General features: G+C 44.7%; 1 protein-coding gene across 2 annotated transcripts in view; it reads left to right on the forward strand.

The window, feature by feature from the left end:
- The window catches only part of TMEM218 (transmembrane protein 218), a 111,462-nt gene that overhangs the window by 83,016 nt on the left and 12,737 nt on the right, over positions 1-15,709 (forward strand). For both annotated transcript variants that reach the window (XM_069225623.1, XM_069225622.1), the window contains exon 3: positions 2,061-2,163. In XM_069225623.1, the coding sequence (XP_069081724.1) occupies positions 2,061-2,163 (103 nt within the window). The remainder of the gene's footprint in view (positions 1-2,060; positions 2,164-15,709) is intronic.

Here is a 15,709-nt window from a genome sequence, read left to right on the forward strand (position 1 = left end):
ACAAGAAACTAAATGAAAACGAAGCGAGCATCGACACCAGTTGAGGGTAAGTCAGCTCTTCCGACCGACTACTCGTTTTGTTTTTCCAGAGAAAAATACAGAGAAACATTATGCACTTATCTGTTGCTGCTGTGAGCAGCGATGAAAGAGGAGGCTAGCACCAACATTTATGGAGGGCTAAGCAACCTGATTGGAATAGCTGTGGACTGCCCATGAGCATCATGGGAAATGTAGTTGTAAGTTTGTTGAGCATTCACATAATGAAGTTAATGGCTGCTGTGAGAGAAATAAAGCAAGAAAGCGAACCGTAATCCTTGCCTCCAGTTCTGACATAGAATTTCGTGATAGTCTTTCTAGGGTGTAAGCAGTGTGCGAGGAAAGGCTGTAGACTGTCTTTTTTTAAATGTACAGCAAAATATAAATGCCGGGAAATGAACTGAGCATATTCAGGAGAAGGTGTATGACATGTTTGACTGGGACTTTTCCAGGTCCTTACCTTGATCAGGGTTGGTGATCGATTATTCGCCTTACTCGGCTTCTGTACCCTGCCCACCTCCTCGCAAATCCGAGTGGGCAGACTCAGTCCCTGTCCAAGGTGGCACAAGACAGGGTTGCCCCTTTGCTGTTCGCAATTGAGCTCCTTGCAGTATGGCTCTGGTTCAAGGCTGCAATGTCTGGCTTTCCTTTAAATAGCACGATGCATGCCATCTCTATACGGAGATAGTGTGCTTCTTTACCTTGGACACGTTCGCACTGGGCTTCCCAACATCAGTCCAAACTTGGAGGAATTTAGAGAGCTGGGGAAAATCATGCACCTTTACCCTTTAGGAGCAGTAGTCTCCAGCAACCAGTAGATCTTGGTGGAGGCCTGATTCTCTGGGAGAAACACACATTCTGGTACCTGGTAGTCAACAATTAAGAATATCCAGTTTTCCGTCCTGCACAGATCATACATTATCCCCCGCCAGGTGAATCCGATCTTCCCACACGCGCAACTCTGCTGCCACTCAGACACCGCTGACCTTTTGCCACATCCTATAGTTCTGCTCCTCTCTGCCTCGCTAGTGGTGAATGGTTTTGCCTACTGCAACTGACATTAGCCACCGGGAAGCACTGGACTTCTGGGTGGCCATTGCCCTTTGAATCTCCAAGCGATCTAAACGGAACAAGTTGGCAGCTCGGTTTGCAGACCTTGCACTCCTGGCTAAAAGGGCTATTACCCTGAAATGGTATGCACAGCTGGCACCCACCTTACTCCCTTTTGCACATCGAACTGCACTCTTCCAGTCTAGGGATCAAAGTGCAATATATACATGCCTTCGTTCTGCAGCTCTCACCTTTTCTCTATGTAGACTGCTAAAAGAAGTTGATGTATAATGTCAGAAATGTTTAGGGTGAAAAATGGTCAAAAATTGTTTTAACAAAATGAACTGTATACGTTCAGCAGTTAGGAAAACAAAAATAAACCACATTTTTTATAATTTTGATGTGATGATATGTGATGGAAACAAAGATTTTAATGGGCTCAAAACATCTCAAGACACTTTAGTCAGTGATGCACAAATAATAAATATTCACCGAAACCCGATTTCCACACATTATCGTTTTATCAGTAAAACTGTATGCAAAATTTAATGGCCATTTCGTTGGAAAATGTGCTGTCTGTAAATAACAATGTGCAAACACAATATGCTTTAGTTACATTAAAAAATCGCCTACCCTGTCCCCAATAAAGCTAGATGGGTCACAAAAGTTTATCATTCTAGAAGATGTTTCCAAAAAGTTTGGGAAGCACAGCTTTAGGGAGTTTACGTGTTCCAGTTGAGCAAGTCGCAACTTTTACGTAAAGTATCCGAGGTGTCCTGCTTTGGGTTATAATATTCTCAGAGACAACCTGAAAAATGAATGTATTATTTTTTGATGATTCTGTAACCAGGTTTATGAAATTTGCAGTAAAGAAAACAAGTGTTTGTAAAAGTGGAATTAGATTAATTTATTGCATGTTCTCAAACTTTGTGATTTCACTCTACATTTTATCATGTTTTCTGTTTTCCTTTTAGACTGTCTGTTATTTTAGTTTTTTTCCTTGCTCTTATCATCACGCTTACCCTGGTATTTTTCCCTCGAGCCACTCAAACTCCAGATCCAGTAAAGGAGACTCAGGTAACAAGATGCATTTTTATAGTCTTTCATAAGCATTATGTGCAGATGCACATACACCAGTGTTTAGATGAATTCACATATTTCATTTTTCTTTTTTACCACCCAATACAAGAAGATATTCTTACTTTTAAGACCCTAATCCTGAGAAGTTTTTTTGCTCTCTTTAGTGCATTATTACCTGTGGCTGTCACTGAGCGCAACTATCATAAATACCCAATTTTAAATCTGGTTATTCACTGCTATGACGTAGCAACAGTGGGTACCAAATTGTTTCTCACTGTTGCTATGTTGTAGAGGAATTTCTGACAGCTCTAACATGTCTCCCTGAGAGCCCGTCAGTACAGCTCTAAAGAGCACAGATGTGGTGGGGATGGGTGACAGGCCAGTTGTGCTTTTCTTTTTTTTTTTGGATAGAAATTCAACCTTTAGTAGAAATATATAGAGTACACAGCCTACCTTCCAATCTTTAATATCTGAAGAAAAGTTCACAGTGTTTAGTGCATCTCTGTAGCCTTATAGCCCGCTGCCGAGTTTTTTGCTGGTTGGTAAAAGCCCTCAGCCGAAGTTACAGAACCGAGCCACAGACGAGGGCCTATAACGAGGGTGAGGGCCTTTAACAACAGGTATAGCCTGAGACGTAATGGCTAAAAGGTTACTAGAACGTTCCACCCACTAAGGGTAGAATGTTCTAAATTAGAAATGGAAAAATATGAAGACAAACATTGGAATATTGGAGCTCCGGGCTTATCAAGCCATTATAATCCCAGAGCTACTCCATTGTCTTCAGTGGATCTCTCAAAATTCCAACGTTCTAGTACAAGGTTACATAACTAATCATAATCCTCAGTCAGAAACCGACTAATAGATATGTATGAGGGCCTAATACAACAGTTTGTAGGATAAGCTACAAGAGAAAAGAAAGTAAAACATTTTTTTTTCAAAGGAGCAATACCAAGTGAATATGTCCATCATACAATCCAACCACCTGTTTTTGTCAACATGGGCTTTTATAAGAAGTCAAATAAAGGAAGGAGTGAGAAAATCACACCGTCCTATCTAGCCGGAGTTTTGCTATTCTTGCTCCAAGCGCTACTTCCTGGCACTGTCTCTGCCTAACCAGTGGTGATTTGTGTTGCCACGAAGTTCCCTAATTACATTCTCCTCACAAGGAGGCAGTCCTATCCCTTTAATTAGTGAGATGCACACTGGATCCCACTGCCCTGCAGAAACATCCAATTGGTACTATTAAAAAATCCTGAGGTTTCCCAATTGAAACGTTTTCTACAATGGTAGTTAAGTTTACTTCATTTACTCTTTGGTGCCATGACCATCTACTCCTTTCTTTTTGTGTTGTGTTTTTGCCCTGAATAGATTGTGATCCCGTTCATTGAATTTCTTAACGGCAATTGTCAAGGCCAAATTATTACCTAGATATGTAATGTTCTTAGTTAGCCTTTGACGCTTTTCAACATGATTTTCATCTTGTGACAACATTCTTTTTTTAAATGGCAACACAGTGCCACATTTTATGTCTCCTTCTGTTAACAGCAGACTTAAAGGTTTCCAGTCCCCCTCCTAATTACTTCTTTGGTGGTGTTCCTGAACACCAAATGCCAGAGAAACAGTTCCTTGAAATTACTGCACCTGCCCTCCCTCTCTGAGCAGGAAGGTATCCTTATGTGAATGTGGCAGGTACCATTAAGCTAATCAGACTTCTCAGTTGTCCGGCTTTGGTCCGGTGTGGTACTCGCAGTAGCCAATATTTAAACAATTTATGTTTATGCTTACTACAGTCAACAAAATGTGAACGCTGGTGGCCAATATTGGTAAGTTTTCAAGTATTCTTCAGCATATCCCCTAAACAAAGATTTCCATGAGAGGCATGTAGTTTTGTCATTACCCCGTGACAAAACTACACTACACTACACAGTAGACTGGCCCGTCTACTTCAATTAGCATTTCAGATCTATACTTTACAACATCAGCAGGTCATGTCAACAGGTTATGTTAAGGCTACTTTGCCTTAATATGGTCTTCATCCAAGCCTGGTGGTTCTGGAAGGGTTGTTGAAGAATTCAGGAGAACCTGGGTCACTCAACAAACTCGCTTAGCAGTGAACTCACCGTCTATAAATCATTTGACCTTTTGACATTCCATTGTGCTAGTTTATGGGTGTAGCAGGGTGAGTGACTTTGTGAGGATTTAAAAAAAAAAATACTTTTAGGCTTGGAAGGAGAGTGAAACTGGGAATCCTAACATGGCTCCCTAACCCTCTAAATTCTGCCAGCCTTTGCCTTCCCCTCTATAGACACCTTAACCAATGTAATCCGGATTCTGGAGGATCTGTCCAGCGTTTTGATAGTCCATAGTTGCTCAGTTTAAGCATTTGGCCTATTTGAAGGGCCATTGGGTTTCACTCCACAGCAGCAATCCTGAAATCATAACTATTTCACGGTATGACAACCTGTGAGCATTGTAATCATATCTTAATGTCGCCTTTCATTTAAGTTACCTCTACATATTTTATGACATCATTAATGAGTCTTAAATCTGAGATGCGTGCTAGTGCGTGCACAATGAAAGAAAGAGTGCTGTTTTAGCATCTCCCTCAAGTGAATCGATGACCTATACCCTGCATGGACTAAACGGACCAGATCAGGATAGTTGCACACGTAGATTAAAAGAACTCTTTCTAATTAAATAATGTGGTCAGTGAGAGATGGCTATAAACAATGCTACAGACATCTTGGACTATTTGTGTTGATGTAATGGCACTACTACTTTAGCCAAACACTGGGGTATATGTAATAATCTTGTGCTTGAACATTTCAGATTCCTGGGAAATTCACCCTCCCAAAGTGCATTTGTTTAATAGTCACTAGGGCAGCAGGGACCTGGTCGGCCTGGTGCCCCATTGTAACTGTCCTGCCCCCCCAACCCTTGTGCCCTCCACGGGATGACAGCTGCAGCCAGCTAAAAACACACTGACCTCTCAGCCCAGGATCAATGCTGTTCATGCTTGCAATTTAAATCTTACTTTCCCTTGAATTCCGTGAAAGTATTTGTTATTTTTCATGATTTGTTTCTGTAGCTTTTTTTATATAATGTATCACTCATAGTGAATTCTGTGAAAAGAGCTGCCTCTATATATCTCTGTGAGTTCAGTTTGTGGGTGGGTGTTTATAACGAGTCATGATTGAGAGCTGTGGAGCTCCGGCCAAAAGCGGAGCACATTTATCACTGTACCAGTCAGTAGGTCATAAAGTGGTTCAGTATACATCCATATCCAATCCTTGGCCTCTCTGAAGAGCGCATAGAGCAATGGTCAAGTGTGCTAATTGTAAATTTGATTCTGTATGTGAGAAGGATGTTGACAACTGTTGAAATATTGCCTGACTGTAAGATAAAGAAATGTCAGTGCTTACAGGTGAATTAGTACGTTGTATGTTGGGGAGGTGAGGGAAAGGACATGCAAGTAAGTATGTTGAGGAGAAAGTGAAAAGATGGTTTGGAGGAGAAAAGAGATGAGATATGCAGATGGAAGGTTTCAAAAACATATCAGAAGAAATCTATGAATTAGCAAAAATAGTGTAATGTGAACACATTTATTTATAAGATCAACAATCAAATAGTCCATTACACTATGATTTGGGAACCCTTCCTGCAGCCTAGAGAGTGACTATCATAGATACAGTATTCCCACAGAATCAGGGGGTGGCAGTACTCCCACTATAGAGGGTTAGCAGATTCCCATAATGCATGCTATATATGTAGCAGATTCCCAGAATGCTACAACAATATATATTTGGATGGCATGCATATAACCCACAAGAGTATCCTAACGAATAAACAAGTAGAGGCACCAGAGCTTGACTGGAGCCTAGTTAAAAAGCAAGGTGTCTTGCAAAACTCAAGAGCAGACCTAGTGCTCTGATATGCAGAGGTGGCTTTTCCAAGATGTAGGAGCTAGGTATGGGAAAACTCGACTTCCAAACCTAGCTCTGCAGTTGTGGGGTATGTGAACTAGCAGGAGGCTGGCTGTGAGGAGGTTTCTGGTCAGCGTGTGGAAGCCGATGCAGTTGTATAGGTAGGTGGGAGTCATGATTGTGTAGTGCCTTGTATTTGTGAGTAGTTTGAAGACAGCACATTTGTGTAGTGGGAGCCAATGTAGATTGTTTGAGGTGGTTGGTGATGTGCGGGAAGTGAGTTTGGAGCATGAGACTGGCTGCTGTGCTTTTGATGATCTGGAGTGGTTTGGTGATGTGAGTGATAATTCCAACTTAGAAAGTGTTGCAGTAGTCCAATCTGCTGGTTACTAGAGACTGTATGCTTGTTCTCCGGTTGTCGAGAGGGAGCCCCTTGATGAATTTTAAGTTTGAGGATGCTGCAACAGGAATGACACCAATGTGTTGTAAATAGACTGTGGTAGCTGGGTAAATACAGTGCACACAAACCCAGTACCAGTAGTAAAAATAATCAGAACAGTACAATAACTTTTATTGATAGTAATAATTCATGTAGTGCAGGGTGAAGGAAAGCCACCAAATTTTATTCAGAGAGGACAAGGTTGATGCAAAGGAAGTTGATCCCCGAGCACTCCACCAAAAAAAAATAAAGTCCCAGTGTTGTGTGAAAGGTCTTCTCGTGTACTTCCTTCATAAACCACAATCATGTCCTTGATGGAAAAACTGTGCCATAAGTCAGACAACACATGTATTGTCGCTGGATAGCTATATTCAACCGACTTCCTCAGGGCTAAGGAAAGTAACAACTAGTATTCCAAATTTATAAGAATAGACTCCTCCAAATTGCCAGTGACCAAACACAAACTGTCAAAGACCGCCAACCTTACCCTCGCAACCGTCCCACGCGTCTGCAGAACTACAGCCGGCGGTAGATCATTCTCGCACCACACCGCCAAAATGTAGATCACTCTTTCCACCCCCCTGCGCCAGACCAAAGACCTCTTTACCTTCAGGGAACTTCTCAAGACCTGGCTGTTTGAGCAGTACCAGCACCCCCCCTCCCCCTCCGTGCCTTGAGACCCTCACGGGTGAGTAGTGTGCTTTACAAATTCCTGATTGATTGATTGAAAGAGAATGAGTGTATTGACAGAGTAAGTGAAAGTCCTGCATATCAGTAGTCAGTAAGTGATGAGTCCATACTTAAAATAAAAACAGAATATCAAATATTTATGGAAGATGCCACAAAATTCCCAAGTGTGTTGCAGTACAAATTATATTTCCTAATGTAACACATTAAAGAGATTTCTTAGGCATGATGGGGACTTTGTTTCTCTACTGAAATTTGATGAACCATGTTTGAGAGAAAACTGTTTTCTATCATGGTTTTCTCATAGAAGTGAGGGGAGGTTTGCTAGAAGCCAAAGTGAAAATAGATTGCCTAAACATTCAGTCAGGCTCTCTTAATCAACCAGTTGATAGTACAATCTGATGTTCTGAGTAAAACATGTACTTCCAACAGTAGCAGTAGCCTGTCAGTTGGTCCCCTCTGTGTTTCCAACTTCCTACAGTGTTCTACTGAACAACAAGATTGGTAGCATTTTGTGTTTATGACAGATGTGTGGCACACCTGAAGCCATTTTGGATTTAAAGCTGTAAAACATAAATCATTTCCTTTAGAAATGAAGAAAATGAGCAGGGAGGCGATTTGTTATAGAAATTATGGTTACTGCGCTAGAAAGCTAAAATGATGACACATTTTCTAGGAGTATCTTTTTCATCCTTTTCATTAAAACATTCTGACCTGCTGACTAAATCTAACTATCAGCAACAGAGGCAGCCTGTTACTTAGCGCTTTAGTGATCTACTGCATCTTTAGATCAGACCTCTAGTGAGCAACTACATGTAGGAAAGTACCCTCTTTCTTGGCATGGGTACTGCCTTTTTCTGCCTGATGGCAGTGTGCTCGACTGTGTTCACTGGGATCCCGCTAACCAGGACCCCAGTGATTATGCTCTCTCTCCCAAAACTCTGTATTTCACCCACAGTTGGCATACTGGTGCCCCATTATAAATCCCTAGTATATGGGACCTAGGTACCCAGGGTATTGGGGTTGCAGGGGATCCCAATGGGCTGCAGCATATATTTTGCCACCCACAGGGTTCCCATGCAAAGGCTTCTGCAGGACTGCCATTGCAGCCTGTGTGAAAAGGTGCACACACCCTTTCACTGCCATTTTTCACTACACCAGGTCAACCCTATGGCAGGCCTTCCAGCCCAGAGGACAGGATGCAAAGCACCTGTGTGTGAGGCTCATTTTCCGGGACTTTGTGAGTGTGGGGATGCCATTTTAGGTGTGTACTGGACATAGGTCACTACCTATGTCCAGGTACATAATGGTAACTCTGAACATAGGCATGTTTGGTATCAAACATGTTGGAATCATACCCCAAAGCTTTTGCAACCATTGGTTGTATGATTCCATGCACTCTAGGGGCTCCTTAGAGGACCCCCAGTATTGCCATTACAGCCTTCTGAGGGTTTCCAAGCAGCCCAAGCTTCTGCCACCTCCAAGACTGGTTTTTGCGCTCCTGTTGCTTGAGAAGCTCGAGAACAGGAAGGCAGAACAAAGGATTTCCTTTGGGAGAGGGTTGTTACACCCTCTACCTTTGGAAATAGGTGTTACAGGCTTGGGAAGGGTAGCCTCTCCAAGCCACTGGAAAAGCTTTGAAGGGCACATTTGGTGCCCTCCTTGGATAAACCAGTTTACCCCAGGCAGGGACCCCCATTCCCTGCTGTGGCACGAAACTGGACAAAGGAAATGGATGACCTCCCCTGTCATCACCACCCCAGGGGTGGTGCTCAGAGCTCCTCCAGAGGGTCCCTGGGTTTTGCCATCTTGGATTCAAGCTTAGCAGGGAACTCTAGAAGCATCTGAGTGGCCAGTGCCAGCAGGTGACGTCAGAGCCCTCCCCTGATAGGTGCTAACCTGGTTAGGTGACCAATCCCTCTTTCAGGCCTATTTAGGGTCTCTTCTTTGGGTAGTGCCTCAGAATCAGATTGCAATACTCCAGCAGGAATCCTCTGTATCCTCCACTTTGACTTCTGACCGAAGAAACTGCATCTGGACTTTTCAGGACTCTACAAGCTGCAACAAAGAACCAAGCCGCCCCCTGCAGCATTGCATCTCCTGCTTCTTCCAGCAGCTGCAACATTTCCCTGATCGTGCATCCTCTGAGGACAGCCCGTCTGCAGTCTGGATCAGAAGGAAGAAGGAATCTCCCTGGGTTGAAGGAGTCTCTCCCCTGCTTCTGCAGGCACCAATTGCAATGACAACTGGCTGCATGGATCCCCTCTCCTGCAGAGCTGTGTGGATCCTGCATCCTGGGTGGTGGACTGAAGTGGTCCCGACGGTCCTCTCTTCCAACTGCCCAACTTGTGTGGAGGTAAGCCATTGCCTGCTCATGCAGGACAGTACCCCGTGCACCGGTCCTTGTTGGCATCCTTCCTCCAAGAACTTCGTGCATCTTGAAGCTCCAGCCCCCAGCACTCCTTCCTGCGAAGCAAAGCTCCCTGAGCGGTTCTCCAGCGGCATGGGAGCCTTTCTCGTAGTGCTGTGTAGGCCTCTTCTGTGACTCTCCTGTCCCCGTCCTGTGGGACTTCTGTGGGTGCTGCCTGGTCTTCTCTGGGCTCTCTGTGTTGCTGGGGGCCCCCTCTCACTCCTCCTCCTGGGTAGAATCTAGCTGGCCCTTCCTGGTCCCTGGCAGTGCCATTTTCCGCTACCTGCGAGCTTTGCGTGTATCAAGGCTTGTTGGTGGACTCAGACAACGCAGACCCAACTGCAATCCTACATCCAGTGTGGGGCATCACCTGCATCCTCCAGGAACCTGACTTCATCTTCTTGGGTGTAGTGCTGACTCTTCTTTTTCACCAGTGGTTCTCTGCTTGCACCTTCATCCTGGTGGGTAGGGGCTCCTGCCTTTCCTGGACTCTTCTGTGCTTCTTGGACTTGGTCCCCTTCTTCCACAGGTCTTCTAGCCCAGGAATACACTGTTGGTGTCTTGCAGTCTCTTCTGGTTTTGCATAATTCTTCTTCTTGTTTCTGTGTGTGTTCTGGGAAAGTTGCTGTTATTTACTCCTGCTTTTCTGGTTGCCTTGGTGGGCTGTGGTATTTACCTGTGGGCTTTACTAGTACTCCCAGCTCCCCTCTACACACTACACTTGCCTAGGTGGGGGACTGACTTTCGCATTCCACTTTCTTAGTATATGATTTCTAACTATTGTGATTTTCACTAATTGCACTGTTTTCTAACTGTTTTTGTGCCTATTTCTGCATACTAGAGTATATAATTTATGCATTACTTACCTCCTAATGGAGTATAGTCTCTATGGTATTTTTGGTATATGTGTCACCAAAATAAAGTACCTTTATTTTTGTAACACTGAGTGTTTTCTTTCATGTGTGTAAGTACTAAGTATGGATACAGTGGTATTGCATGAGCTTTGAATGTCTCTTAGAAAAGCCTTGGCTGCTCATCCACAGCTACCTCTAGAGAGCCTGGCTTCTAGACACTGACTACACTACACTACACTAATAAGGGTTACCTGGAATAAGGTGTAAGTACCATAGGTACCCACCACACACCAGACCAACCTCCTACACTACAGTGCTAACGTTTTTTTATTTAAAGCAAAATATATGCACTCCTAAACACCATTTTATTGGAATAGGAGCAGTTTAATTAAAAAACAATTCCCGAAGACCAGGCTGAAGTAAATGAGCATTGAGTTGTTAAAGCAGGCAAGGAGTAGCTTTAGGTTCCACTGGTTCGTGTGGGTCATCGACTGGAGGTACACTGTTGTTTGCCCTCGACGCTATTCAACCCCTTACGATTTGTTAGTGGATCTGGATTGATCATGGCTGTGACTTTATGACCTCCTCCAGGGACTGGTCCAGTGGCACCATTCCCGCTGCTTCTGCAGTTCCTAACGCATCTTGATTCCCGATCTAGATGTGGAGCCATACCGGTGTTGCCCAACCCCGTTTTTGCCGCCGACCAGACCCATACTGGCTGAATTAGAGACACATACCTGTTTCCCTGCAGGGCTCACTGAGAAACATGAAAGGAGGGGAACCGAGGATCCCTATTCCTATACAGACCCCCTAGCAGATTCCATAACCGATGACAACTGGTATGAGGACCTGGCTGATGCCAATGGTCTGGATACCTCACCAGACACTGGCCTCCTCTCTCCTTCCACAGTGGCTACAGATGGAAGGTCTTGTTTTGCAATGGTGGTCAGGAGGGCAGCTGAGGTCATGGACCTACAGCTGCCCATGGTTCAAGTCAAAACAAATGTTTTGCCGGAGGTGCTTCAACCAGGGGTATCTCCATCAGAATCATTACTACCCTTCAGCGAAGCCCTCACTGATGTCCTGCGTGGGGCATGGGCCAAGCCCTGCATAGGCACTCCAGTGTACAGGACCATCTCCCACCACCCTGCGCCCATGGACCTGCCTTCCGTGGCTATGGTAGGGACTATGAGTCCTGTCCATTTCCCTCCTAGCCACCACAGCTAGCAGGCTTAGTCTTTTCTGTTTGTGGCAACTGCTCTCAGAAACCTTGTTGGGCCCAAAGCCAGAGGTCAACCAGATCTGCCCCCCTCCCCCCCCCCCCCACTGTAACGCCCCTTCCTCCCCCCAAAAAATCCCCCAGCAGCCGGAGAGTCAAAGCCTGTCCTGCTTGCCGTCATGGGCATCCATTTGGCGTAGGAATCGGATTCCATCTGCAGCAATGGAGGGAGATAACATCAGGCATAGGGGTGCTCCATATTGTCCAACAGGGGTACACCCCTGTTCCACCAAACCCCACACCCTCTGTCCCCAGATCAGCTGACAAACGACAACCTTGTGCTCCTGCAAGAGGAAGTTCTGCACCTTCTGGGTTAAGGAGCCATTGAGAGGGTGCTAGCATCAGAAGTTGGCCATGGTTGTTACTCCCACTGCTTTCTGATGCCAAAGGGAGGATGAAGGCCACTGTCCTTCCTTACATCTGCGCCATTTCAATTACTTCTTTGAAAAGGAGTAGTTCAGGTCTTCTTTGCCCTCGAACGTGGAGACTGAAGGATAGTGCTGGACTTGCAGGATGTCTGTTTCCACATTCCTGTCCTGCCTGCCCAGAGATGTTACCTGCGGTTCATGGTGAGCCAGGAGCATTATCAGTTTGCCATGCTCCCCTTTGACTTTACCAGTGCCCTTCATGTGTTCACCAAGGTGATTGTGGATGTTGCTTGCAGCACTTCTGCGGAGGTCAAGCCTGCCAGTCTTCCTGTACCTCAATGTCTGGCTGTTGAAGGTGAGCTCTCCCTAGGCAGTCGTCTCCCATTTCCAGGCTACAGCAAATCTCCTCCTCTTGCTGCGATTCACTATCAATGAGTCGCACCTGACTCCCGTTTAGACGCTCCCTTTCAATGGAGATTTTCTGGATACAGTGCAGTTTCAAACTTATCCAGAGATTACAGTGAGTCCAGGATATTTGGGCTATGATTCAGATTTGTCATCCTCTATCCTGGTATTCGGTGAGACTGGCTCATAAACTCCTGGTTCTCATATTCTCTTGCATCCTATTAGTAAACCATGACAGTTGGCCTATGCGGGCTCTGCAGACCCTGAGGGCAAAGTATCAATGGAATCTCTCTGACCTTTTCCATATTATTGGAGGGAACTCTAATAGATCTGTAGTGGCTGCCCAAGGCCCACAATTGGGTCACTGACCAACCTCTCTCTTCCCCACCCAGATCACACAGTGGTGATAGATGCATCACTTCTGGGCCACCTGAAAGAAGTGGAGATCAGAGGTCTCTGGGTCCAGCGGAGACTCCTCTCTAAATCTGCCTGCTGGAATTGAGAGTGGTCTGTCTGGAATAGAAAGCCCTTCTTCCTTCCATCAAGGAAAGGCTTGTTCAGGTGTTCACGGATAACACCACTGTTGTGTGGTATTGTAGCAAACGGTTTGGGATTAGGAGGCTCGACGTCTCTGGGCATGGCTGAAACGTCCGGTCATATTCCTGGTGGTTCAACATCTATCGGGCTCTCTGAACGCCAGAGCAGGCAAACTCAGCCATTGATGCATAGCTGATCACGAATGGCGTCTTCATCTGGAGGTGATTCAAGGCCTCTGCCAAGATTGGGAGAAGTTTGGTTAGATCTGTGACCTCCACCCAGAACGCACAATGTAAGCACTTTGAGTGGTAGCCACACGGGAGGCTCATTTTGTCTCAAGTGGAGTTCAGGACTTCTGTATACCTTTCTGCAGATACCAGTTCTGTCCACAGTTCATGAAGATCAGGAGCAACCAGGCCCAAGTCATCTTAGTTGCTCCAGACCGGGCACGGAGAGTGTGTATTCTGAACTCCAACTCCAAAGCATCTGTCCTCCATTCAGGTTGCCCCATCAGGAGTCTCTTTTGTCGCACCAACAGGGAAGGGTACTGCATCCAAATTTGTCCATTAAGCACCTTCATGCATGGAATTTGAGCAATGCCAGTTTTAGGGGAATTTGATCTCCCTCCAAAAGTATGCGATCTCGTTCCATCAGCCAGGCATTTTTCTACCAAAACCATCTACCTATTGATGGGAAAAGATTGTGTCTTGGTATACATCTAAATCAATTGATCCTCTGTCTGCACCCTTGTCTGAAGTCCATCTGTTTGTCCTTTGCCTGGCCTGGCAAGCCTTTGATTTGGGCAAAGTTAAGGGATATCTGGCTGCCATTTCTGCCTTCCTTCTGTTGCCAGACCAACCCTTCCCTGTTAAAGTCACCTGTTGTGAATAGATTCCTTGAAGGTTTGCTTGCATCATGTTTGCTCCCACACCCTTCATTATGCCTCAATGAGACTTGAATTTAGTTCTTACCTTCTTAATGCACTTAATTCTGAAAACTGTCTTTCTTGTGACTGTAACATCTGCCAGAAGGGTTAGCAAATTGCAGGTGCTTTCACGCAACTATCCCTACACTTCATTCTTCCCAGACAAACTGGTTCTTCGAACTAGAGCATTTTTTTTTGTCCAAAGGTGGTCACACTGGGCAAAACATCACCCTGCCTAATCCTCCCACCTCCTCCCCAAAATCCTTCTAAAGAAAGGGAGGGACTCTACCACCTGGATCCAAACAAAGCATTATCATTCATATTGATCGTAGCTGGGTAGACAATCAACTCTTTGTTGGATTTGTAGGGGCACAAAAAAGGAAGGCAATTCAGAAGAGAACCATCTCTCCATGGGCCATCCTGTCTATTAAGATCTACTATGCAATGTGCAAGAAACAACCTCCCAAAGGCTTATAAGCGCACTCTACCAGAGCTACAGCTGTGCATATTGCGCTAGCTAGAGGATTCCAAGTCCTGTACATCTGCCAGGCAGCTATGTGGACATTGTTGCACGTTTGCTAAACACTACTGCCTCAACAGTCAGATCTGATAAGATGGGCAACAGTCCACAGACCCACCCCCTGGAAGTTAATCCTTTAGGATCCATTCTAAGGTAAGGAATCTGTAGCTAGAAAGCTCTATGAAATGAACAAGTTAATTACCTTCTGTAACTCTTTCTCTGTTAGAGACACTTATCTAGCTGTAGATTTCCTTCTGACCCTTCCATCCTCTACATTTTGCAAACTGTCTTCTGACTTGCAGAGATCTTTTTGGACCTCACAGGCTCACTAGTCTTTCTTCCTCAGCTTCGTACATTTCTTCTGTTGTGGAAAACAAATAGTCAATAACTGAGGTCAGCATGCTGGGGTGGCACCTATATATGCACTGTGTTCTTCACTTCCATCGTGAATAAAGCCACACGGAGACGAACGACGCCACCTATCACTGTGGAAGGAGAATTGCTCAAAAACATCTTGATCCAGTCTGACACCTGGGAATACAAAGGTAAGGAATCAGCAGCCACCTGGAGTCTTTACCTGATAAAGCGTTATCGAAGGTAAGTAACTTGTTCTTTCATTCTACTTCCATCAAAGCCAGATTATTAGCAAAGTAATCTGCATAGATACAATAAGTCCTAAAAGTATAATGTATCCGTGAATAAAGTTGGGCTGGGTTCTGATCACTCATGACTCTTCATCCTGGATCACATCTTATTGTAGGATGGAATTTGTGGATTGCCTTTTTGAATGCTCTAATGTGAGCAGCCAGTCACTGGAGTTTGAGCTAATAGCTGCACTTTGTGCCACCTCTAAGTTAACATTATTTTTAACAATTTCAGACCTACTCATCTATTAATCTCACACCGGTCAATTCATTGAATGTATGGAGATAGGTGACAGAATCATGATCCTGTTTGTTGTTGGGTGCATTATATGTGGAACATTATATTCACAAGGATTGCTTATAGAGCTCTGGTTTGTATGTGAGCTAGTGGCCCTTCAATCCATTTGTAGAGGGTCCCGCAATTCACTTTTGACACTGGACATTAGATGAGAGGAGCCAGAAAATAATAATGTTGCATAGGTTATATAGTTGAAGTTACACATTTAATCACTATTCTGTGCATTTGCTTATAGGGCAGCTGAGCTGAGATCG

The sequence above is a fragment of the Pleurodeles waltl genome, chromosome 3_1 (assembly GCF_031143425.1).
Source record: "Pleurodeles waltl isolate 20211129_DDA chromosome 3_1, aPleWal1.hap1.20221129, whole genome shotgun sequence".
NCBI classification, from domain to species: Eukaryota; Metazoa; Chordata; class Amphibia; order Caudata; family Salamandridae; genus Pleurodeles; species Pleurodeles waltl.